The 26,156-nt window shown below is 40.6% G+C and overlaps 1 protein-coding gene across 2 annotated transcripts in view; it reads right to left on the bottom strand.

Moving 5' to 3' along the window:
* The window catches only part of grk4 (G protein-coupled receptor kinase 4), a 52,967-nt gene extending 26,911 nt beyond the window's left edge, over positions 1-26,056 (bottom strand). Inside the window, exons 1-2 of one of the 2 annotated variants that reach the window (XM_023268184.3) lie at positions 25,698-26,056; positions 10,660-10,755 (exon numbers count right to left, since the gene is read on the bottom strand). In XM_023268184.3, the coding sequence (XP_023123952.1) occupies positions 10,660-10,755; positions 25,698-25,749 (148 nt within the window). In that variant the 5' untranslated portion in view covers positions 25,750-26,056. The remainder of the gene's footprint in view (positions 1-10,659; positions 10,756-25,697) is intronic. The other variant, XM_023268183.3, reaches the window with a different exon arrangement.
* Between the last annotated feature and the right edge of the window lie 100 nt (positions 26,057-26,156).

The raw sequence follows: 26,156 nt of genomic DNA, 5'->3' as shown, positions 1-26,156 counted from the left end.
GTTCATGCGAATTACTGTATAATTTCACCCAATAATCTGAGAAACTATTCAAATAAACATGACTGCCACTAACAACTATTTTGCTCCCAGTTTATCTACCGACAATTTTACTGATTAATCTACTTTCCCTCTAAAAAGCAAAATGATGATCTCATTTTATTTTGGCCAACTGCAAATCACTTTATAATGCAGCACAGTACAAAATGTGAGCAAAAGTTTCCATAATAAATTGCAAAATTGTACAGTTAATATGGAAAATCCACGTATTATTTAAGTCAGGAGTACAAAAAGTTTCAGTCTTTAGTCTCTGTACATTAAACAAAGTGCAACATGGACAAGGTGCACATTATACAGGCACAGAGTAGATAAAGCAATTTCTTTTCTCCTTATTAGATAATCGTTTTTCAACTTTGATAATAGCTTCTAATTCTATTCAAGTATTGCCAAATGCACGGCGCTGTCTTTGTCTTTAACCCATGTGACGGGTGAGAATTGTCAGACATCGCAGTTATAAAATCAGGATTTTAGCTGCAGAGTAGCAGATGGGGAAATGATTGCTGCTTAACATGTAGCCTAAATGTAATGTGTCAGTCACTGTTTCATACTTCTGTTGTCTGACAACAGAAACTGAAAAATATGTCAATAAAAACAGCTTTTTTGGGAACTTGGCTGTATTACAGTATATGTGAGCACAGAGAGCAGGAGAAAAGCAAACAGATGTAAAGTGTAAAATAGCAGCTGTGTTTTCCCTTCGGGTTCATGCATTGTGCTGTGCTGTTGTGGTCTGCCAGCAAAACTCTGCACTTCGACCAGGCTTCGGTCTTTGGAAACTTTAACCCTAAACCAAGTCAATCTTTGCTGCTGCTGCCATTGTCTAAAATTGTAGCACTCACTGCAGCTGACCAAAAATGCCAGAAAGGAAGTCTGACGGCAACAACTACATAGAAAAACATTTGATACAATGAATTTAAGTAATACAAAAAACATGACTCAGTTAAAAACACTAATTTCGACACATTTTCAGTGCTGACATCAATTATGCCGACTTATTGCAGCATTATTCCCGTCACATTTTCACTCACTGTTGGCTCATTTTTCACTAGAATATAGCATCTTGCATATCTATGGAAACAGCACAAACCTGGGAACAAGAAGAGACAATTCCAAAAATATATTTTGCGCAGTTAAAATGCCATACATCATAAAAAAGGAAAAAGCAAAAGTTACACTTCTTAGATTATGTGTTGTATATTTGACAAAGCCGGGAATCAACATGTACAATAGTTTTATTTTTTTTACTGCAAAAACGTATTTTTGGGCAAAGTTTTAAGCAAGAAATACAGAATTTAAAAAGCAATTTTGCTCAAATATCACAATTTTAAGCCTATATTTGGTTAATTTGGCTGGTGGAGCCACACATCATATGTGATACATTGATGGAGCACCAGAAAGTTAAAAATCCAATGATTGTCTCCGTTTGTACAGTTTCTGGTTCTGATAAACTGTGAGGATTTAAAAGAAAATAACATGGCTTTGAAACCCACTGCTGGGTTTTGGAGCTCAGACAGTTAAAATAAACTAAACACTTGCTTTTGCTACATATTCTGAAAACAAAACACACTGCTTGTCTGTATCTCTGATTTCTAATTGTGTGTTAGCATGTTTTCTCTGTGTGTCCTGTGCAGCTGGCCCCAGCCTATTAGCACTAATGGTGTCCATTTGAGTCATATTTCCTCTTGTACCAAATGAGGAAGAGGACCCAGACATTTTCCATCACTGGCTGACAGTGAGGACACACATACACACACGCAACACAAACATACAAACAAAAATAGGCCACACACATTCACAAACACATGTGCACTCGCAGATCCAAGAGGAGGACGGACGTTTGGGATGAAAATTTCTGAGTGGTGACAGCTACAGGACAAACTCCAACAGTAAATCAAATCTTCCCAACAGCCCTCCCAGCTGCACTGTTTATTACACAGAGTTCCCCCTCCGCTCTGCAGCTCCTCATTCAAACTCACCACTTATACGACCGCTAAACCCAACTTATCTCTTTGGTCTGCAAACAGAAGAGTGTAGAGATATGATATTTTTATTACTTCCCTTTCCACAATGAGGCCGCTGTGTTTTAAATCTGAACAACAGAAGCCCTTTCAGAAGAGAGAGATCTTTAAGTGCATTGCGTTAGACTTTCATCTTTGATCATCAACTTTGATCGCCAACGCCTGCTCCTGGTGTTTCCTCTATCAGCTGGGCTCAGCTGGTGTGCAGGAACAGGGAAAACCCCTCACACTCAGAGCTGATGAAGGCAATTTTAGAGCAAAAACACTTGGAACCATTTATTTCATCTCTGGAGGATCTTCTCCTTTTGTGTGACCATCTGTTCAGGTGAGAACAATGGTGGTGTGTGAGTTCTGTATAATCAAGTAACTGTGTCACAATGCCCTAAAAATGTGGATCCCTCTCTACTTCCATGCAAATAAATGTGTTGATATCTCTCAAATTGCACATTACAACAATCACTGGGCAGGTTACCAATGCCAATAAAAAAGCTACTTCTGAAAACGTCTGTTGATGAGCATGTTTGTTTGCAGCTCGGCAATGTGAACCTACAAATACAAAGTCAACTTCTTCATGCCGGTTTAGAAGAAAATTCAGTGCAATTCAATTTTATTTATATAGCGCCAATTACAGGTCAAATTGTCTCAAGACGTTTTACAGAACGCATATGCCTGAACCCCCAGAGCAAGCCTTAAGGTGACAATGGCAAGAAAAACACCCTTTTAACAGGGAAGAAACCTTGAGCAGAACCAGGCTCTTTATGCGGGGGACCCATCTATCTGCTGGCCAAATGACCTTTGAATACTCTGGTACAAAAAGCTGGTGATGACAAAATATTTTAGTCAAGATTTTTATTTATCCATAAATAAAAATCTCATATATCTTTACATTAACATGCAGCAAATTAAACAGGATTACTATCAAGTTGTTTGATTACACAATGTAATCTTGGACATTCTCATCCAATTTGCACATTATTTCATGTAGTGAAAATGTGTGTTGCTTTTATTATTTTTAAATACCTCGGATTTGATAATCTCAATGTGAATTTGACTTGCACACCAGTTTTTGTTTGATTTTTGTTTTTGTTGCCTTTCATCCATCTCCACATTTCCTGTTATGCACTAGATCCTTGCTTGTGTAGTATCTACTCACACATGTATGTTGCTTTGCATAAAACCATCTGCTAAATGAAATTGTAGAATTGTAAAACATCAGGTCAAATTCCTTGTATGTGAAAACCTACTTGGCAATAAAACATATTCTGATCTGCTGTATATCTCTACACTAACAAGTTTAAAGACAATGGGTTGACACACTAGTTGACAATGGCCTCACTGATAAGGTTTCAGTCTTGCTCAAGAACAAGGTTTGGCTGTGAAGATTTCAGTAGAATGATTGTGTTAGCCAATACTAGTCTATCACAGATCCATGTGTATCAGAGTATATGTTGTCTAATAGGAAAATGTTCATGTTTTCCCAGACTATAATGCAGAAAAATACGCATTGGGTAAAAATGGTGTTCCGACAGTCTCTGCAGCACATGTAGCAGAGTATACATCACAGTTAAAGGTGCTCCAATCCATCAGTCACCAATTGTTATTGGTCAAAACTCATACCAAATAGTTTGATCAGTGGTCTCGACAAAGACCTATCAGAGGAGCAGATGACACAAAACTTGTGAGACTGGTTTTCTAAGCTGTATCTGGCAGTATCTTTGCAACTTCCAAGGTGGGTTCTGAAGAAATCCCTTGTGGAGGAGAGCAACCTCACACATCCTCACACCACAAACCTCATCAGACATTTGAAGGTTAATTACATAAAGGAATATGAAATGTTTTTAAAGACAACTAGTAGTAAGGCAATGAGACAGCAAGACCATTTAGGAACTCCAGCACCAGTAACTGAGCTACTGGTGTTTTATGTTTCTTACTGTACACTTCACTACCAACAATCTCTCATCTCCTACATGCAGAGATAGCAATATTTGGGCTACAGCTTTTGTTGTTGCAGTTTTTACACTCTAAAGTTGGCCGAAATTGATCAAGGCTGTATGTTTTGTCTAATACACTTGATTTTGGCTCCCCCAGTATTTATTTGTCCACCTTGGTCTGTTGTGCACATTTATCTTGCAAATCCCATTTAACTTATTCCTTAAGAAAGCTGTATTTGTTAAACTCAGAGCTGTTCCCAATACCCAGCTTAGACTGCTATGGTTGAGGATGAGTCTCCAAGAAAGACAGTGGAACATGCTGCAAATGCTGCCTGCTCACTTGAGATACTTATTCTTCATTTTATTGCTTAATATCCAACATTGTAACAAACAGTAAGATAACTTTAAAAAATAGAGCTACACTTAATAACCTTATTGATTATGCAGTGAATGTGGATGTCTGCTAAACCACACCTTCCCAACAGATTTAGGAGGTAACTGTATATTTGGAGGATGAATGGTGTGCAAATACTGCAGGAAAAGTGCAGCACACCCTGAGTGATTTTGCTTGCTTTGAGAAGCTTAGGAACAAAATGCATCCCTTCGAGACAGACAGACAGACAGACAGACAGACAGACAGACAGACAGACAGACAGACAGACAGACAGACAGACAGACAGACAGACAGATAGACAGACAGACAGATAGATAGACAGATAGATAGATAGATACTTTATTAATCCTGTAGGAAATTACAGGCGCCCAGTTGCAACCACACATTCAACAGACAAAGCAGCAAAGTTAAGTAAGGTAATGCAGTACACATACTAATGGCATAATACTAAAACACAATACAAGTAAAAACTATTAGCTAAAATCACTAAAAATGGTTAAGAGCAATCCTAAAAGATGCATACATAAAATTGCTAAAAAAAAAAAAAGAAAAAAAGATTAAAACCCAGAATACAAAAGTGCAATTAAAGTGCGAATTGTTATGAGTACTGAGACTAAGACTAAGACTAGGACTGACTGTCCCCAAAGCTCACTCTGCCCCCCAGTGAGGCATATTAGAGCCTTATGGCCCTTGGAATGAAAGACCTCCTGAATATTTCTGTGGAGCACGTCTGTGAGAGCAGCCTGTTGCTGAAGAAGCTCTTTTGGGAGAAGACGGCCACATGCAAAGGATGACCTGAGGTGTTCAAGATCGACAGCAGTTTAGCTCTCACTCTGATTTCTGTCATAGTCGCTACGGTGTCGAGCTTACACCCAACAGCAGAGCCAGCCCGCCTGACCCTTTCCTCTGCCTTGTTGTATACGTTTAAGTTATCAAGTGGGCACATTGTAGTTACTGCACATAAATGTAAGCTTTACGGAACATTTTCAGAAAGCTTCAAATAGACACCATGATCGGTATCTGCTGACTTTGCTCACCCAGCACAGCCAAGTAAATGGTCAAACGATCTTTATGGTAAGTTGTTGACTAGTTTGTAAATCAAATTGCTTAAAATCTAAACAATGACCCCTCATTTTTCCTCTTCGATATAATTCTAACATACACTGTGTATGAAGATATATCAGCCTAATCATGATACTGTAGTTTTTTTACTCCCTAAAATTTGCATCTGTATTAATCCCAAAAATCCAGTGTCGGTTGGGGTCCAGATTTCAAGACAGTTTCAATCTAATTCAGATTTTTTTTCTGCTGCTCCAGTGGCCATCAGATCATGCTGAATCACAGCACAACGGGTCACTCTTTGAAGTGACACACTCCAATTTGCGTAATAAAAAAAAAAATCACCGAAGCTGTTGTGCAATATTTTTGAAAGCATTTCCACGTTTTTAAGCAACTGACCCATTGAGCAATACATCGGATGGCAAAAGGATTCACGTGTGTCTGGGTGGTTACAAGCATAACCCAAACTAAGAAAAGTGATGGTTTAATGACAAAAAAAATTACCTTAATTTATAAGATAATGTAATTTCACAGAACAATTTAAGCTAAAATGCAATGCCAGCATCTTGCACAAGTCTGAGGAATGTAAAAAGCAAATTTACACAAATTTATAGGATTCCGATTTTTTTTCCTGCATCTCCGCAGCTTTTCAGCAGACCTTAAGTGTATATATGAATGAACAGAGGAGGATATTTTGTCCACCGTGGTGACAGACCTCCTCTATTACACCGCACATTTAAACAGAAGGGAGTAGCCTCAGCAATTACGTATATACTGTGTTATTTTGTGTCATAATTTGTTTACATTTTAACGGAACAGCGAGAAATGGGTCTTGGCAACAATCAGACCCAAGGACACAGGAATGATTTTAGTATCTCTGTTTTCATAACTTCATCTATAAACAAGTAATTTTTCTAAAAACATGGCATATTCCTGCAAGAGCAACAACCACTGCAGATTCAGTCGAGCTAAAGACGCATTAACTGCATCTGAGCACAGCCGAGTGAATCCTTTAGTTGTCGTCCACATGCAAACACGGAAATAATCTTAATAATCCCACGTATGTTTTTGCGCATTCTTCTATGCTACTTCTAGGAGGAAGCGCAAACACTGGTCCCTTTTTTGTTGTTTTCACCATCTACATTTTGTGACACAGTTTTGCAGGTGAGAAATAAAAAGACCTCAAGTGAAACCACCGTTTTGTGTGTCCGAGTCGATTCCAGGCTCCAAATCATTTGAATATTAGAGCGTAGGCCAGCATTCCACCAATGAAATATTTCCTCCTTGCGTAAGAGAAACCTCTCACCCCGGTGCTGAATAACAACAAGTATTAAAGGAAAGGGGGAAAGAGAGAAAATGGGCCAGGAAAATGAGAGACGGATGTGTTGTGAAGCTTGAACTAGCCTGGGATGGTAACTGTGAGGTAAGCTGCAATTACAACTTAATTGAAACTTCAATTTAGGCCAAGACAGAGTGGATTAGCTAGGTGGTGGATGGTCGGCTAAATGTGCTATAGTTGCACATCAGTCACTGCTGCTATGCAACAAGAGCCTTTTGAGCCTCCATCCAAAATACCTTAGCTAAACAAGCTGATCAAATGTAATAATTGCACATGTGCTGTATGTATTGGCTGTATAGCAAATGAGAGAAAAAATGAGAGATGGAAGGAGAGGAAAAAGAGAAAGTGAGGGAGAGAGAGGTCTAAGCCTGGCAGACAAAGCGGCTGCAGCCCACATAATGTAATCTAGGCTTCCTAGAACTACCGCTCGCTTGTCAAGGCTGAGGTCAAACGCCTGACATTATCAAGACACAACAAAGACACTGCTATCACTCCGCTATACTGTATCCTTCTCTACACGGTGAATGGGCATGCATTTGCCATACCACGTCTGTGTGTTTAGGCACACAAGAAGGATTATTTTGATCTTGCGCTGGGTGCGATAGGGAAATTACACAATGGCATCTATGTAATAGTGACGTAAGTGAACCTCAACAGCTGGTGCGTGCACACACATTCGGACACACACAAGCGTGCACGTAGGCACGTAAAAGCCCATTTTTAGAAAGTTATAATCCAAACAGTCATAAATATGCAAGACTTGACAAATAAAGATGCTCGTTCGCATTTCAGGCGACACTCGTGCTGTTCATAAGCAGGTAATCCGTCACTGCTGACGACAGCTAGATTTAAGTTTATGATAATTAGATCCAATGATTTGTGAAGCAAAACAACTAGGAGACACAATCAACGCTGACTAAGAGAAATCCCCATAGGGAGAATGTGTATCTACATCTTCCTGTCCTTAAAAGATATTCACTCCTATTGTAAAGAAAAAAAAAAGCTTCGCTCTCTGTGTTTTTTCACTCGCTCTCTTTACATAACTCTCCCGTTCTGCCACTCTTATGTTCCTCTGAAGTGGCTGAAAGAGGGAATGAAAGGAGAGATAGAGATAGTGGGATGGGGAGGCATGGAGACAGAAAACGAGGGGAGGGTATGTGTGTATGTGGGGGAGGGTAGCACTGCAATCTCTGGCAGAGATAGCTGTGACGCACTATTACACACACACACACACACACACACACACACACACACACACACACACACACACACACACACACACACACACACACACACACACACACACACACACACACACACACACACACACACACACACACACACACACACACACACACACACACACACACGCACACACACACTTGTGCTGTGGCATTCAGGGAACCATGGTGGGTGGGGTGAGGAGGGGGTGAGGAGATAATGTAGCCCGAGAGGAGAGGCTTGTCTGGGCCACAGAGAGAGAGAATCATTCCAGAGCTTTCAAGCTAAACCTGCATGTTGAGAATAAGACAAGCAAGTTTTGATTTAATATTTGAACAGGCACATGGGAAATGTTGTAAGTGGGGATTGATTTATTATTGGGGGCAATATCCAGGACGTTTACGATTGTCGGTATTGTTGTTTTACTAACTGACTACCAGTAAAATAAATTAAATGTAGTAGTTTGTGTCTTTCTCTCTGTCAGACTCAAGCTTTGTCCCACCCACAGCACTCTGTCATTGGTTACGTTTCACAAGTAACAGCCAATCAACACTGAAAGCTACCGTTTACACACAGGGACAGATGAACGGCGCATCTGCAAAGTGAAGCAGCTTTTAAGACAAGATGAAGTTGCAATTGAGAGACACATCTTGCAAAAACTGAAAAAGATGCACAGCTATCACTACAAATCACGACATTAGCCACCTTTACAGTAACTAAGGCTATGCTAACAGCTAGCAACTAAGTTAGGAGTCATCGATTACCCTGAAACTGTGTCTGGAAAACAATGAGAAATAACAGTTTAAGATGGGCAATAATAGTGATACAACTAGAAATTGATCAATTACATCTATCCAACTGGCAACATGCCATAAGCAACAGCCAGTCAACACTGAAAGCTGCTGTTTACAGACAGGGACAGATGAGTAGTGAATTAGCCGAACTGTGTTTGGAACTTGAGGTAGCAGATATTGCTAAAGTTATAGTGAAAACTGCAATTTTAATAATAATAATAATAATAATAATAATGGATTAGATTTATGTAGCGCTTTTCAAGGCACTCAAAGCGCTTCACAATGAATCCATTATTCATTCACTCACACATTCTCACTCGGTGGTGGTAAACTACATTTGTAGCCACAGCTGCCCTGGGGCAGACTGACGGAAGCGTGGCTGCCAATCTGCGCCTACGGCCCCTCCGACCACCACCAACATTCACACGCATTCATACTCCAGTGTGACTAGCAGCACTGGAGGCAAGGTGGGTAAAGTGTCTTGCCCAAGGACACAACAGCACATGATTAGGACAGAGCAGGAATCGAAACGCCGACCCTTCGATCATTGGACGACCCACTCTACCACCTGAGCCACAGCCGCCTTAAAAAGGCAAGTCCGGTTCCTTTGTTACACTGAAAATACCAAAATACTTCATTTAGTGGCGAGAGTGCAACTTGAACTTATTTTGTTGCCATGCTAGGCTAAGGCTTTCACTAAGAGGTATGCTGTGCCTCTTAACACTACCTGGAGCACCGCAACGTCTTTCTGAAGTAAGATTTGCTTTAACAATTTGCTGTAACTGACAGATGCATCTCTCTAGTAGAGATACAGCCTGCAAAAACTAAATAAGAAGCACAACCACAAATCAGGACATTATGGCCAGTAGCTAAGTTAGGAGGCAGCCACAGATTAGTCTAAGCCGTATCTGGAAAACATAAGATTTGGGCCTTTGTGAACAATAAAGGTGGTAAAACAGTAAAAGGAGAAATCAGAGACGAAGAGCAGACAGAACGAAAACTGTAGATGGATCTAACAAGATATTTTCAAGATAATATTTAAAAAAAAACAAAAACAATTTCGACCCAACGTTTTTTTCATTTTATGACATTCTCATTAAAAAGTACACTATATGATTTGTGTTGTATTACTGAGACATGAAGCTACACATGCTTCGTAACACATCATTTGCTGACAACTGTGTTATTTATTTTTTTGCCAATGTGTACTCAAAGACTGAATTGTTCATGACGCCTTCAAACCTTTGTTTTCGTGTTTCAACTCCCACATAATCAGAGGTCACTTGATGTAGTTGTCCAATATTGTGTGCTGAAAGCGGGTCGACAGACAATTCAAAAAAGCATTTAATATATGAAGCTAAATTTCCACTAATATCTTTATAAACATCCATATTTTATGCTAGAAAGATTTTGGGCAAATCAGAAATGGTCAAGCAGAAATTGCTCTAAAAAAAACTCTTGATTTGTAAAGGACTGACTGTTTAATGTGTATTGATTCCTAATATTGATCATGTGTCTTTCTTGGTTACCAGTAATGGGTATCTGTATCTACCCTGAAAAGAGCATACTGGTCGAACGGTAGTTAAAAGAGATTAAGAAACAACTGTACAAACGGATTCCCTGTCTCAGACACACACACACACACATACACACACACACACACACACACACAGTTTCCGGTCTGTTGCCTGTAACTGCGGGTGGAGACGGGTAGAAACAGGAAGGAAGTCCAATCTGAACTTCCTCACACAGTCGGACCCACCCCAACGACACAGCATGGCAAATTATCTTTTTGCCTCACACCCACAATCACACACAAGCACACACATACACACTCCACATTTCTTACCAATAGTGCGGCGTAGCTCCTCACACTGGCTGATGTGTGGGAGTTTTAGCATCTCCTTCCATTTCTTGCTGCGGCCGTTCCTCTTCCCTCCTCCACCTGAGAGACACGAGCAGAGACTCCTATCAGCCCATCAATCAAGTCACCGTTTCAACATCGCACTCTGAGTCTCTAACAGCTTCCACTCAGTGGCATTTTCAACGCGAGAATAATAAGAGGAGTGTGTGTGTGTGTGTGCGTGCGTGCGTGCGTGCGTGCGTGTGTGTGCGTGTGTGTGTGTGTGTGTTGGAGCACGTTGACCTTGCTGTCACCAGAGGCATGGACAGCTGGTCCGTCTCAGCAGTCGCCTCTATGCATCATGACAGAGCATGTGGTGAAGAATGTCGACGGCCTCAAAGATCTCAGAACGTACACACACAGTGGAGCTCAGTCTAACCAAACTACAACATATTATCTTCTACACAAACACACACTGTGATCATCCAATACAATGAAAACACCACAAAATTCTCTATTTTCTCCATTTTCTTACAAGTTAACCTAAATCCAAAATTTGCTGAATGTAGTTTATAGACATAATATACAATGCATGACTAGATGTTACGCTTAGATGATAGGTGTCAGTTAAAAAAAAAAAAAAATCCCAAAACATTTTTACATGGGAGAGGTGGAAAGCCTGGTGTGTCAATAAAAGGTAAGTGCGACAGGCTTAGCAAATAAGACTGACACACAGAAATCACGTGACTTAAAGGTCACTTAGATTTCTACTGTTACCAGAATTACCAACCAGCTGTATTATTAGCTGTCCAGAATTTCCATTGTCCAATGTGCTCTTTATCACATTAATACAGTCATGGATTGTTGTCCTGCATTTGAGGTATCTGTATTAATTAATCATCACATTATGGCCTTTTTTTCTGCACTGGCAACAGCAGCACCTGAATGAAGAATTAGTGTCCCCTACTGTTAATCGTGATAAAACAACTCCTAATGTTCACTGTAGCAGATGGAAACACACAAAAAATAGAATTATATTTGGGCATTATATCTGTTTTTCTTAAGTTCTGTTAAAATTCACAAAAATCTTAAATGGAAACTCAGCAAATGGCGACATGATCTTCTTCCTATCTGACATCTTCATTAAATTCCCTTATCTTATGCTACGCCAAAACTACCAAATACAAAAATAGCCATAGAAAAATGTCAATTACACGCAGCCTAAAATTGGCAAAATTATAATAAGAACCTGTCAGCATGCCTGAAACTGCACAATCTCAGAATATCTTCTTGATGAGAGTTTATTATATCCAAAGATACGCAGTCTTGCTTTGGCTATAATATATAATGCATATTCGTGTTAATGAAGCTAAATTTGAAGCATAATATAGAAAAAATTCTATCAGTACAAAAAAGCGCTGAGATTCCAAACCCTAAAAAATGCGCAATAATAATTTGGGGGTTTGAATTATACCCTTAAAAACACGGTTTCTGAGTCAGCTGATTTAAACCCTCAACTAACTTACGACTTGATAAAACTAGCTCCAGCTCGAGCAAACGGCGCAGACTGACAGTTTGACGACATCATGGAGGGAAATCCTCTGCCCCAAAGTTCATGAGACACCAGCTGGTCCGGCAGCGACATGTGACAGCTTCAACACAAACACACACGGGGGTCACACACCTGCAAAATAACGCCTCAGCAACACGCACAGGCAAACTGTATGAGCAGTGTGCACGCTCCTGTCGCTACAAAAGCACGCTCCTGTCACCTCGTCTTCTGCAGTAAATGACTTTTCCCATTTGATTGTGCATTCAAGCTGAAACCAACAACCAACTGCCAAAACAAAGGACACATTTTTGACTGTGTCACTACATGAACAGCTACAAATGAGCGATACGAATGTGTTGATGTAGTTTCTCAGATGCCACTGGTCTCATGTTGGTGAGGACAGGTATGCTGAAAAACCTGTTGTGGGACTGCGGGGCATACACACAGACACAAACACAAAACAGATGTATACAAGTGAGAGCACACACACGAAGATGTACTCTTGTTGCAGAAAAAGACGCAAACGCACTGAAGGAGGAGGGTGGGAAAGCCTCCCATGTGTGTGAAGATGGCCAGTTGCATCTGGCTGAAGAAATCTGTGGAAACACTAGAGCCAAAAACACGGGATGATTGAGGAACACGGTAAAACTTGCTCTGCAACAAGAAACAAACTGGCTGAGATTAATTTCTTTCATGTCAGCGGCGTATACTAAAGAAGGAAATTTGGGCACGCAGTGCTGATAAAGGCTGGAAGTGACAACATTTTACAAATATACTGCACAAATGACCTAAACTTGAGGTCATATAGGAGCAAAGACAATGCAAGACGCAGCAGAATTGAGGAAAACAACAATCTAGACAGAGATACCAGAAAGAAAGGGGAGATTTTAAAAGGCAAGCTATGGAGGAGCGTGTGTGTGCGCAAGTGCCTGTCAGAGCCGGCTGGGCCACCCCACCCTGTTTAATGTCACTCTGACGTCAAAGCCATGTGTGCAGGCCCTTAATGCAGACAGGATGGAGCGAGTATTTATTTAACTTTGGTTCTCCCCTCTGAGAGAACGGGGCCCTCCATAAACACCGACTTCAGAGCAGCTTCGCTCATTCATAGCCAAGCTGCAGCCAGCAGCTGAGATCATCACGCAAGATCTTGGGACGGGCCGGCGCATGTGTGACAGGATTCAAAAGTTGGAACGTGCCAAGGGAAGATCGATGTGAAAACACAGAGACATAACACTCAACTATGAGGATGCGCATTCCTTTCCTTAAAAAAAAAAAAAAAAAACAGATGGCAGCGGCGTCATCGTTGATGCACACAAGTAACATGATCAACATGTCACTAGCGTCTCAGGTTTGAGTTAAATTGGCTAGAATTGCCTGAGATCTCCATTTCCCCTCATGTTTCCTGTCACTCGCTACTGTCAACTATCCAACAAAAGCAAAACGCCACAAAAAAGGACACAACAAAACCTGCTTTGGCCACAGATGAATAGATGCCCCAGTGTAGCAGTTTATGTAACCACATCTTGCCTGATAAAAGCTAACGGTCTGTCTTTTCTTAAAGAGGACATTGATGGAGAATTCACCTCTTTCATAATGCAACAATGTTTTAAAACATCACAAGACAACCACTTTCCATCATGTTTACCTCTTTACAATAGACTTGAAGTGTATTTCGGAGATGGCTCCATTTTCAGGTCTGACTGGTTTAACGCACTTGAAATACCCAAGAGCAGAACATTTCATGAAGCTCTCGTTTGTATGTCTCCGACTGTCTGCAGAGAGTTATGACTCCATTAATGAATGTACATTTGCTCAGTCTCTTCTGTCTCTGCTTTGTCTCCAACCCTCTGATCAGTGGCAGTTTTGCTCGTAGTGCACATGCAGGCCCTATGCAGTACAAACACCATCCCAAATATGCTCTTCTTGCTTTGCTCGCTCTTTTATCTCAAGTGGGAGAAGGAACCAGACTCGTGGGTCAAACAGTGGCCTGTAGCGGTATCATCTCAGAACGAATCCTCCACACACACCACATCCTGCAGCTTTCACAAAGTCTAATTTATGTTTTATTAATGCCAGTTTAAATGGAGTTCACGATTTATTTCACAACCAAAAAAGTTGAAGTGGAAAAATAAAGTAGGCTGTAGAGGAGAACCCCTAGTGGGTGTGTTTACATGGACTTCCTGGTTATGATTTTTGTGTTTGTTGGATGTAAACGTATCTTGAGTTCAGAAACCGGCCTAAATCTTTGATAAACCAGATTATACTTCCTGGAATACTCTTAAGGAAGCTGGAAAACTCATGCATGCATAGATCCAATACTGGTTTCTGACTGCAGTCGACTACCTGCACAGGCACTGCTTCAGTCATTTGGATCTAAACTGGTGCTCATATCATTGTTTCCTCTGGTCTTTTGAATGTGTAACTATTTCACACAGCCGATGAAAGGTTTCGCTAAACTTTTTTCCCCACTCTGGGTTGCTAAACTCATTCATGAAAACACAATCCTGCCCGTCTTGATCTGCCGCTCCCTTATTCTATGCAGTCAGACTGATTTAAAGTCAAGCTCACAGTCACAGAAAAGTCAGTTAGATCATCAGTTTGTGTTGGAAACAACGCAGGATGCAAACAGCATGCAGTAGCCTGGATACTAGCATTTATCACAAAGATATGAATAGCCAGAACTCTCTGCTCCATGTAAACATCAGATCCCAAACATGATCAAAACCAGGATAAGCCTCATAACCAGGATACCGGTGTGCATGTAAACACAATCCATCATGGATTTCCCTAAACAAAATTTAAAGTACTTTCACACTTTAGAATTGAGACTAAACCTGGACAATCAACCAAACAAAATATCTAAGCCAGTAGTAGTTAATCAAAGTATGTCAATATCAGTACACGTATCTGTAGATAATTTCTAAAAAAAAAAAAAATACCAGCAGAGAAATGCTAAAGATATGTTGGAGGTTACTAAGAAACAGTCTCACTGTGTATTTTAAACTACAAAATCTTCCTGAAAAAAGACATCACAACACAGATTGCATTATTCAGGGATACAGTACGATACATGGTACATACCTTGGTGTGAAAAAATAATCAGTGGTGGAATGTAACTAGTACATTTACTCAGGTACTGCACTGAAGTGCAAATTCAAGGTCCTTGTACTTGTAGTTTTTTCCATTTTAGTGGAACTTCACGGCATCTCAAAGACCAACATTGCACTTTTTACTCCACTTCAGTCCATTTGTCTGACAGTTTTAGTCATTTTTCTTTTTCATAACCATCCCATCCAATAAACAACATCCACAGCAGAACATGAAACATGCACACTAATATAGCAGTAATATATTACATTTTTGACAGCAGCTATTTTACTGCATGTATATACTAAGACATAACTAGGGGTTTGTATGCAGGACTTTTATTTGTACTGTTTTTACAGTGTGTTATAAATACTTCCACTTAAGTAAAGGATCAGAATTTTTTTTTTCCACCACAGGAAAAAAATATATACTGGCCCACATGTCTTTGTGGAATTTTTTAACTTTTAAATATCAACATCAGTATCTCTATTACATTTTTTTCTAGAAATAAATTATATTTAAATGTTCCATAATTTTCTAACATTCTGTGATTTATTAATAGATGAGTCTAGAAAATACAATTGAATATTTGCTAATGGAAATAATTGGTAGGCAAAGACCTAAAGTACTATTTATTTTAATGAAATTACAAAATTGGCTATATCTACTGAGAAAACAACTGTTACTGTTAATATACAAAATGCTTATTTGTATCTATATTCAGGGGAAAAAATTGTCTGTCTGTGAAATTGGCAAAAATAGCAAAAATTAATGATAATAAATCTAGAAAAAATATATTATGTTCCAATGAAAAAATAACAATTTTTTAATGAAAGAAATTAAGAACAGGTGTTACGTGAATGTACAAAATGCTTATTTGCACTTATAACAAAAGGAATGAATTGTCATTCTGTGACATTTAAAGAAGCAGTGCTAGTAAAACACTTGGGAGGTGAAAACAGCATCACCAGCCACTTCTGCTGTGATTCCCAGCTTCTTCCAATGTTACCGTGAACACTAAGCAGTGCAGCATTGCGTCTCTTCACAACCCGGCTTTATTTTGAACGGCCATATGGGAGAAGCCGCTTGCCCATCTGATGAACACATGTCACACGCTGACACCCGGTATAACCACCATGAGGCCAGAAAACCCAGCTCGTCTGTGACGGTAACAGACCACGGAGAGCAGCCAGTATTTTGATTTTCACGCAATACGCTTCGGGCACGTTAGGCTGCACTCAGAGTGACTTCTAAGGAAGGTTTGATTCTTTGGCAGAAGACGCTTCATGGAGGTCATAGATCGGGGTCAGTGTGCAGCTTTAACATTCTTCTAACAGCATAGCTCCACTACATTTACCCACAAACAACAATCTTCTGATGTTTCACAACGCTGATAGCAATATTTACCTTTCTTTGTAACAAAGCTTTTAATTAAACGCGACCCTGAAATTTCCATTTTATTTTTTATTGGTATTTTATCTGATTGTTTTGTTTTTATTACATGATTGTTTTGTTTTTATCCGTTTTATATCTTCAGTGTAGCACTTTGAGATTTTCCCCAAACGAAAAGTGCATTACAAACAAAATGTATTATTATTATTATTACCAGGATATTTCTGGCAGAGGTAATCATACCCTGAATATTTGGTGCCAGCCCACATCTCTTCTGATTTGACCTCCGCCCTGCAGAGAGGTGAACGTTCGACTGTGGTACTCTCCCAAAAACTTAAATGGTAGGAAATGCGTGAGGGTCACACGTAGTTTAGGCCCATTGTAATACGAGCATGCACACGCACATTGGCACAATGGAGCCTGGCCATGATAAATGAATAGCCTGTTGCTTTTCCCAGTGTACAGCGTGTGATTGGCTGGCGCAGCCCCTGATAAGGAAAACATTAGCTGTGAGTATCTGTGTTGCCTATTCAAAGCCGAGGCCCGGTGTTTGCGTAAGGTAATCCGTCTGTATACTCGCACTGAAAGACACACATCAGCTGAGAGAGAGGAAACGTGAATATCAGGCAGCTCTGCTCCCTCTCTAATCCTCACATCTCTCACATGCTCCGACTCTGCCCTCCCCGTATAAACAGTTTTCTTCTCGTTATGCCTTCATTAATTTTTTATAGCCAGACTTTCCTCTCTCTCTCTCCTCTCTCTGTCCATATGGTGCTGGGTCACGTGCAAAACTGCGAACAAGATTACAACATCAGAGTAAATTCCAGGACGTGACAGCAACTCACACGAGCTAGGACGTACAGTTTTTCACGAGCACAGACACACGTAAACATACGCTCCGTGGTGTTTTGCAAGACCTTTCCTTCCTCTGCTCCCTGCTCTCATCTCTCTGTGCTCGGGATATTCCATTAAAAGTCGTGCTTGAAAACTGACCCGTTATCGCAGTGTCTCGGGGAGGATGGGGGGTGGGGACGGCGAAATGAACATAGTGAGACTGAACTTGAGCAAGACACCGACCGACTGGCTTCATGTGTGCAACGCGACAGAGCGAAAGGTTAATCATGTGTAAGTTATCTCTCAGATGAAGAGGGGCCTTAACCGGTTAATTTCAGGGCCGAGCTGAAAGTAACACACAGGAGCAGCCTCTCCGGTGCTGAGCCCTTGAGCGTGGAACACACAGCACATTATACACCTTGAAGATTATCTCCGATAAGACCACACAGCGAGGCATGTTTGAAGGCAGGACCGGCATTTAATTTGCCACGGGCAGATGCCAAAATTTTGACTCTACGACTGTTTTCAAAAAGGCAAACTGATAAAAGCGTGAACGACCTTTCACATTCAATGCGTAGTAACTCTTTTAAAAACTTAATGTATATACAGTGTTAAACAGCAGGTTGGCAGCTGGATTGTCATTGTACAACATCCTTTTGATGTTCACGACTTGCCCTTAAAAAGTGCCTCTTCATGCTTACTCAGCTTAACCCCTGAAAACTCGTGTCAAGTTTTTCCCATGAAAATAGTCCATTCCTGCCTTAAAATAGCTAAGATACATCTGTCTGTATCTCTAAATCTGATGATTTTTAATTTTTCTGATATACTTAAGTGTATTTATAAGGGTTGAGAACATTCACCTATTTTTGACATGTATAAACTACAACAAAATCATCTTGGACTAGCTGGAAAATGTAATACATAATAATGCAGCAGTGACATGAATCCAAAAACATCACATATAATAGTAAAACACCGAATGTTTCCAAAAAAGGCAAACTGATAAAGCCTGGCCTCTGACATTCAACACACTTTCTTATAAACTTGGACATATATACACACTGTTAAATTGCAGGTGGTCAGCTGGGTTTTCATAGAAAGAACAAAGATTTAACCATGAATAAAGGAAACTGAACATCTTTATGATGTTCACAATGTGCTTCAAGAAGAGATTCTTCATGCTTACTCAGCTTAACCCCTAAAAACTAATTTCTGTCAAATGCGGACATTTTTAACCATTAAAATAATCCTTTCCTGCCTTACAATGTCTTATATATACTGATACACCTTTATAAAAACCCCTTCCAGTAATCTCTGTATATTCAAATCTGGTGATTTAGATTTTTCTGATAACTCGGGTGTTTTTTAACGGGTTGAGAACATCATCCTACATATTTACATGCATAATCTACAACAAATCCCTCTGGGATTAGCTGTAAAATGCATTGCCACAAAGCTATGAGTAAATTGCCTGATCTTTTAGAGATTTGCACTACAAAACTATAATGACACTCAACCTTGAACGCCTACAGCAGTAAAATGCAACATACACAATACTGCAGCAGTAACACCATGTATGTTGCATGATTGTCAATGTTGCATTATACTGCTGTAGAGGCACTACACACAACACAGCAGTGACATGAATCCAAAAACAGCATACACTACCAATCAAAAGTTTGGACACACCTTCTCATTTAATTTTTTTTAAATTTTATTTTCATGACTATTTACATTGTAGATTCTCACTGAAGGCATCAAAACTATGAATGAACACATATGAAATTGTGTAGTGGACAAAAAAGTGTGAAATAAGTCAAGACGTTAAAAATTTTAGATTCTTCAAAGTAGCCACCCTTTGATTACTGCTTTACACACTCTTGGCATTCTCTCCATGAGCTTCATGAGGTAATCACCTGAAATGGTTTTCACTTCACAGGTGTCCCATGTCAAGGTTCATTTGTGGAAATTCTTGCCTTCTTAATGGGTGCAGGATCATCAATGGTGTTGCGCACAAGTCAGGTTGGTACACAGTTGACAGCACTATTTGACAACTGTTAGAATCCATTTTAGGGCAAGAACCAATTAGCTAAGTAAAGAGAAATGACAGTCCGGAAAATTACTAAAACTTTGAATGTATCCCCAAGTGCAGTTGCAAAAACCATCAAGCGCTACAACGAAACTGGCTCACATGATGACTGCCCAGGAAAGGAAGACCAAGAGTCACCTCTGCTGCTGAGGATAAGTTCATCTGAGTCACCAGCCTCAGAAACCGCAAATGAACAGCACCTCAGATTAGAGCCCAGATAAATGCCACACAGAGTTCTAGTAGCAGACACATCTCTACATCAACTGTTCAGAGGAGACTGCGCTAATCAGGCCTTGACAGTGAAATAGCTGCTAACAAACCACTACTAAGAAAAAGCAACAAGCAGAAGAGATTTGTTTGGGCCAAGAAGCACAAGGAGTGGACATTAGACCGGCAGAAATCTGTGCTTTGGTCTGATGAGTCCAAATTTTAGATCACTGGTTCCACCTGCCATGTCTTTGTGCTACACAGAAAAGGTGAACGGATGGTCTCTACATGCATGGTTCCCACTGTGAAGCATGGAGGAGGAGGTGTGATGGTGTGGGGGTGCTTTGCTGGTGACACTGTTCGGGATTTATTCAAAATTGAAGACACACTGAACCAGCATGGCTACCACAGCATCCTGCAGCAACATGCCATCCCATCCAGTTTGCAATTAGTTGGACCATCAATTATTTTTCAACAGGACAATGATCCCAAACACTCCTCCAGGTTGTGTAAGGGCTATCTGACCAAGAAGGAAAGTGATGGAGTGCTGCTTCAGATGTCCTGTCCTCCACAGTCACCTGACCTAAACCCAGTCCAGATGGTTTGGGATGAGATGGACCACAGCCTGAAGGCAAAAGGGCCAACAAGTGCTCAGCATCTCTGGGACTCTTTCAAGGATGCTGGAAAATCCCTTCAGGTGACTACCTCATCAAGCTCATTGAGAGAATGCCAAGAGTGTGCAAAGCAGAAATCAAAGCAAAGGATGACTATTTTGAAGAATCTAAAATATAAAACGTTTTGACTTATTTCACACTTTTTTGTTTCCTACATAATTCCATATGTGTTCATTCATAGTTTTGATGCCTTCAGTAAAAATCTACAATATAGATAGTCATGAAAGTAAAGACAAACCATTAAATGAGAAGGTGTTTCCAAACTTTTGACTGGTAGTGTATGTAAAAGTGAAACACGGAATGTTTTCAAAAAGGTAAACTGATAAAGCACGAAGGACCTTTGACATTCAATACACTTGCTTATAAATATATATACACGATTAAATAGCAGGTTGGCAGCTGGATTCCCATTAGAAGAACATTCATTTAATGTTAAATAAGGCAGCTGGTACAACATCCTTGTGATGTTCAAGATGCGCTTCAAAAAATGCCTCTTCATGCTTACTCAGCTTGCCAAGAAATTCATGCTAATGAACATCCCAGTAGCTTCCCAGTTAAGCGTCGCTGCGAATGTGGTGTAGAAATGCCGTGTAGAAAAGCCGACTGCGCAGCACACTGTGTCCCGCTCTCCACACAGCCAATTTGTGGGTGTAATAACTGTAAAATAAGTCCCACATCAAGGGACAGTCACAAAGCAATGTGTTTTACAAGCCTCAGCTGGAGGAAACACCCCAGAGTGATGACAACAAGTGTTAAGCCCAGCTATGACCACAAAACTAATAAAGCCACGCTGGCTAACGTCACAGAAAAACCCTCACAAGTGCTCTGAAAGGACCTGCTAGCCTACAATTTAGAAGGGTGTTGGAGAGGGAGCACATAGATCTTAGCAACACCAGCAACAGAGGTGGATCCACTTCCTGTATTGTTCTTTTACAAAAAATTTTTAATATCAAAACTTGTGTGTTAAAGGAATGAACAGAAATGCACTGAACTGTCCCCATTCCTTTCTTCTTATGAAAGACAGGAGGAATGATGCAGATAAAGATCTACAGATTCTATTTGATCAAAATCCCTCTTCTGTTCAGTCACTCTTCACATTTGAAAATTAAAGCATACAACTGTAATGCCTGGTGAACATATGTTCACGTCCCAAGTGAAAACAAGTCTGTATTAAAGAGTAGCAACACTCCACTGCATGACTTAATCCTATTTCTTCCTGCTCTTTGAACAGTTTGATTGCTTGTCAGCAGCAACATATTTCTCTTCCAAAGCTTGAATCGAAAAGTCCTTCTCCGGTCGTCAATTTAACCTCTAAAACCTCATCTCTGTGAGTATGTTTTTTCCATAAAAATAATCCCTTCCTGCCTTCAAAGATACATCACTACATTCTGCTATTTGCTGCAGTTCGAGCACACCAGCCAACCTACAGCTTTAAAACTACTCGCAACACAATGAAGACAAGTGATTTAGTCATACGTGTTCCAATCAGAAACCAATTCTGAAGAAGAACAATGATATGAAACGTTCCATTCTGCAAGCTGAAGGATTAGTTCCTTAGATTTATTACATATGAAACCACGCTAGCTGGACATTCTCGAGATTGTCAACGGTACACCACAGTTTCAAAGTGGAAATGCTCAGCCGTAACATTGACTATCATCTTCTAGCATATTAAAAAAACACTACATGGGCACACTAAGAGGATAAAAACCTACACTTTCACCTAAAGGGGTCTTTAAATGCTAAGAACAAAGTCTGACAGCTGTACAATGACAGTTTACCAGGTTATGCCACTTAATACTTGGCCATTTTTACCAACTTTAAATTAAAATGTTTGATCTTTTGTGGCAGTGCTGTACAAACGAACAGTGCAGAATTGTATTTGCCAAATGTACAACACCAAGTACACTTCATTTTAATTGCTGACATTGTTTTTGAAGCGTACGAACATGTGCAGCCAACAGATTTTGGTAATAGCATCTCAGATCTGCAATTTACAAAACAGAGGCAAAATCCAGGTTACTGGCTCTTAACATGGTATTCTGGGAAATGCAGTCAATTATTATCATGGTTATTATGTCAACATTACTAAGTTACCTCAACTAGAATTAAGTTTTAAATCAACCTGTGAAACATTTGAGTTTCAATTATACACAATATTAAGTTGATGCAACATTATAATGCCAACCCAACTCTTACAATGGAGCTCCCAAAAACTACAACACCCATGATCCTCGGCTTTGCTTTACTTCTTGAGTCAAAGGAAAGTTATGTGCCACATTGTTAGGACTCACATATATTTTGTACTTGATTCTGACAAGATCATATAATGCAAAGACTCTGTTAAGAAAAAGAAACCCAATGGTAGTTCTAGAAATATACAGTTAAATATATGTAAACTGGCTATGAGAATAATTGCAAAGAGGTGCATTTTTCTTGGAGCCTTTCACAGATTTTTCAGTTTTTAACCATTTAAAGCAACATTTCTGAGATCAGGATTGGCACTTGTTACTTTTGCAGGTCTAATATAAAATTTCCAGCTTGCTCCATCATTTCCTAATTGAGATGCAACTGTACTATTTGGCTAAAAGCAACAAATAATTTTAATTCAAAATTTATTTGTAATTCTATATAAACCACAGATTTTTTGTGCAATTCGGTTGATAAAGTGCTCTGAAATATATTTGTAGTGGTGGGGGGGCAAGATATTTTACCGCTGAAGAGTAAACATAATTTTTCTTAACACACTTCGCGCTGCCATCTGTTCCGCTATGATCGGGTGCTCTGCCAAGTCAGGTGCTGCAAAGTCTTGTAAACAGTGGAGTCTGCAGGACAAACTATGATAACAGTGTTTCTAAATGATCTCAAGTGCTTTTAACTGAATAATGTTGTGCAAATTTTCCACAAATATCAACCAATATAAGCAAAAAAATACCAGCAAATATGTATTTTTAGTGTGACACAATCAGTGATGAGATACTCCTGGTGTTACACTGAGTGAGACTACATGGAAACATACTGCCATGCTGAAAATAACTCTTGGATGCTTGGCCCGAGTGGTCAAATCCACAAAACTGCGTGCCACATCTCCTCCAGAAGTTATCCTCTGACTTCTCACAAACACCATTTCCAAACTTTTGGTGCTTTTGCAATACGTCAGAGTGGCGTCGTCTCATGCAGCTGTCACCTTCTGCAGTTTGAGCAACATGAAGGCAAAGGAAAACACTAAAATAATATTGCATGAGGAACTTTTCTGTTTCTTCATTTTATACCAAAACGTATGTACAAAGTTCACAGAGGTGGGGGCGGGGAGAAGTGTCATCTCTAACCACTTCCTTTGACGTGTGTCATTTCAAATGTGGCAGACTGGGCACACCCTGTCAAAACACGTCTCACTGTGGCCACCCAGTTTCACATGCACACAGGTGTGTGAAAGATGTCTGAAAAGAAGTCAGACTCAACAGTTTTCTAAACCTGTAAAACTGAACAATACCTCTGTTTGTGTGCATAACTTAAAACTAACAGTTTCCCCTCCAAAGTAAGGCTCAGGGAGCTGCAGGGATTTTGCCCAAGGACACATCAGCAGGGGGAAACTGTTGCAGAGGCTAAACTCGTCGTGCAGCATCTCCATGCAAGGAAGGAAGAAGCTGACAGGATGGTTTAAATCTAATTAGTCTTGTGTGTACTTTAACTGGATCAACTGGGAGTCATTAGCTGTCTAAATCCTGGCAATAATTACCACAGTGGATGAATGGTATAGTAAAGAGAAATACGGGTGTACATAGAACATTTTTTCTTCAACTGAATCCAAACTGCAAAGCTGTAAGGAGCAACTACTTGGTATCATAGACTCCATAAACTGATGCAGTCAATTGTCTTTCAAATGATTAACCAGTTAATCAATGCTCATCTCCCCTGGGACAAATAAAGTGATCCTGAATCCGAAATCTTTCAGCAATACTGTAATTAAGCAAATCATTGTGAGCTTTGTCCACTATCTATGTGCTTCATACACCCATATTTTTCCAGATGAGAGCCTCTGGTGAAAATTTAAAAATATAATAATCATAATACATGTATATGGACAGGTATGGGGCCTGTAGATTCAGCTCCATTTAGCGGCAAGGGAAGAAAGGACAGCCTGATGCCTCATAAGAAGCAACTGCTGGCTGCTATGAAATGGATTCAGCCGCTGTGAATAATCCATTTCACAGCAGTGTTAGTCTCGAACTGAGACGCATTCTGAATATAATGTAAACCATAAGCATGAGGGAACAGGCCCTCTGCGTGTGTCACGACCCCCGGAGCAAAAAAATGGATCAACTTGCACCAAGAGAAGCGTCTGCTGGTGTTCCAGGAGGAAGAAAGAGAAAGAAAGTGGAAATCGTTGAGCAGTAATTACACCTTTTTTTCCCCCTCCTCCCCTCCTCTGGCTGCTGATACAGTGTTGCACACCCACCCTGCGCCCACTCACTGGCTGCAAAAGCAGCCTCTCTTCTCTGCCATCTCCTGGAAAACAGATGCTCGCCTCTTTTCCACCTCCAGGTGAGGAGGAGCTGGAGCTGCTGCTGCTGCTGCTGCTGCTGCTGCTGCGGGATCACCGGCCTGGGCAGCTCAGTGGCCTTCCTCCCCCTGCATCCAAACACTATCCAACATCCAAACAGCAATGCAGCTGCCACACTCCTGCGTCAAAACCACCTCACTTCTTTACCTTCCCAATTAGGCTTTAAAAACAAACCTACGATGACAGGTAAGAAGACGCAGAGCCCCACTGCGCAGCTACATTTTTTTTCTCTCCAACACCGTCAATACCATTAAATATCCGCTATGTCATCGTAAATCGGAAACACACACACACACAGAAAAACCCCACTGGTGTGAAAGAATGCAAATGCAACGCTGCCATCTAAGCAGGCGATGCTGCAAACACTCCCTGCGTTGTTTCCCCACCATCTCCAGCCTCCCTGGGCCTTGCGTTAACCTACTGCTACCCTCCTCCTCCTCCTCCTTCCACGGTTTAAATACGTGCGTCGTCGGTGTCCAAACAGCTGATTTCTACGGAATATGTTTGCCTGGAGACAAAGCACTGCGCAGGGGAGATGGGAGGAAAAATCCCAAGGAGGCTCGGGAAAGGATCAGGCTGTCTGTGGCCGTGTTGGTGATTTTTTTTTAATAACACAATTTAATGTCATCTTTACGCACAACTTACCTTCCCTCGCCTTCAGGAGAACCGTGTTGGCCACGATATTTTCAATCTCCATTGTCAGAATGTGAATCCAAGGCAGTCGCGATACATTTCACTGAGCGGAAAACGACGGTTTTTCTGTTCAAACGTGCCGACGACGCTGCTGCTGCTGCTGCTGCTGCTGCGGGCGCACAGGGCGGACGCGGCTGTGGCGCATAGTAGGACTGTGTTTTTTAATAGTGGTCGTCGTTCCTCTCCATTGCAAGATGTTTCTTCACCAAAAAAAGCCCTACCTACAGAGCTACGAAGGGGCTTGTTAGCATTCACAGCCTCCCTCCCTTCCTTCCCTCTCTCGCCTGCCTTCCTTCCTGCTTCAACTCCCTCCCTCCTCCTCCTCCTCGTCCTCTTCTTCCTCCTCCTCCTCCTCCTCTTTCTCCTCCTCGCCCCTCCTCACCAGCGAGAGTAGGAGGGATCAATTTACAA

This window comes from Amphiprion ocellaris, chromosome 4 (assembly GCF_022539595.1).
Source record: "Amphiprion ocellaris isolate individual 3 ecotype Okinawa chromosome 4, ASM2253959v1, whole genome shotgun sequence".
NCBI lineage: Eukaryota > Metazoa > Chordata > Actinopteri > Pomacentridae > Amphiprion > Amphiprion ocellaris.
Note: the sequence above shows the minus strand (reverse complement) of the source record. Positions and strands in the feature narration are given on the sequence as shown.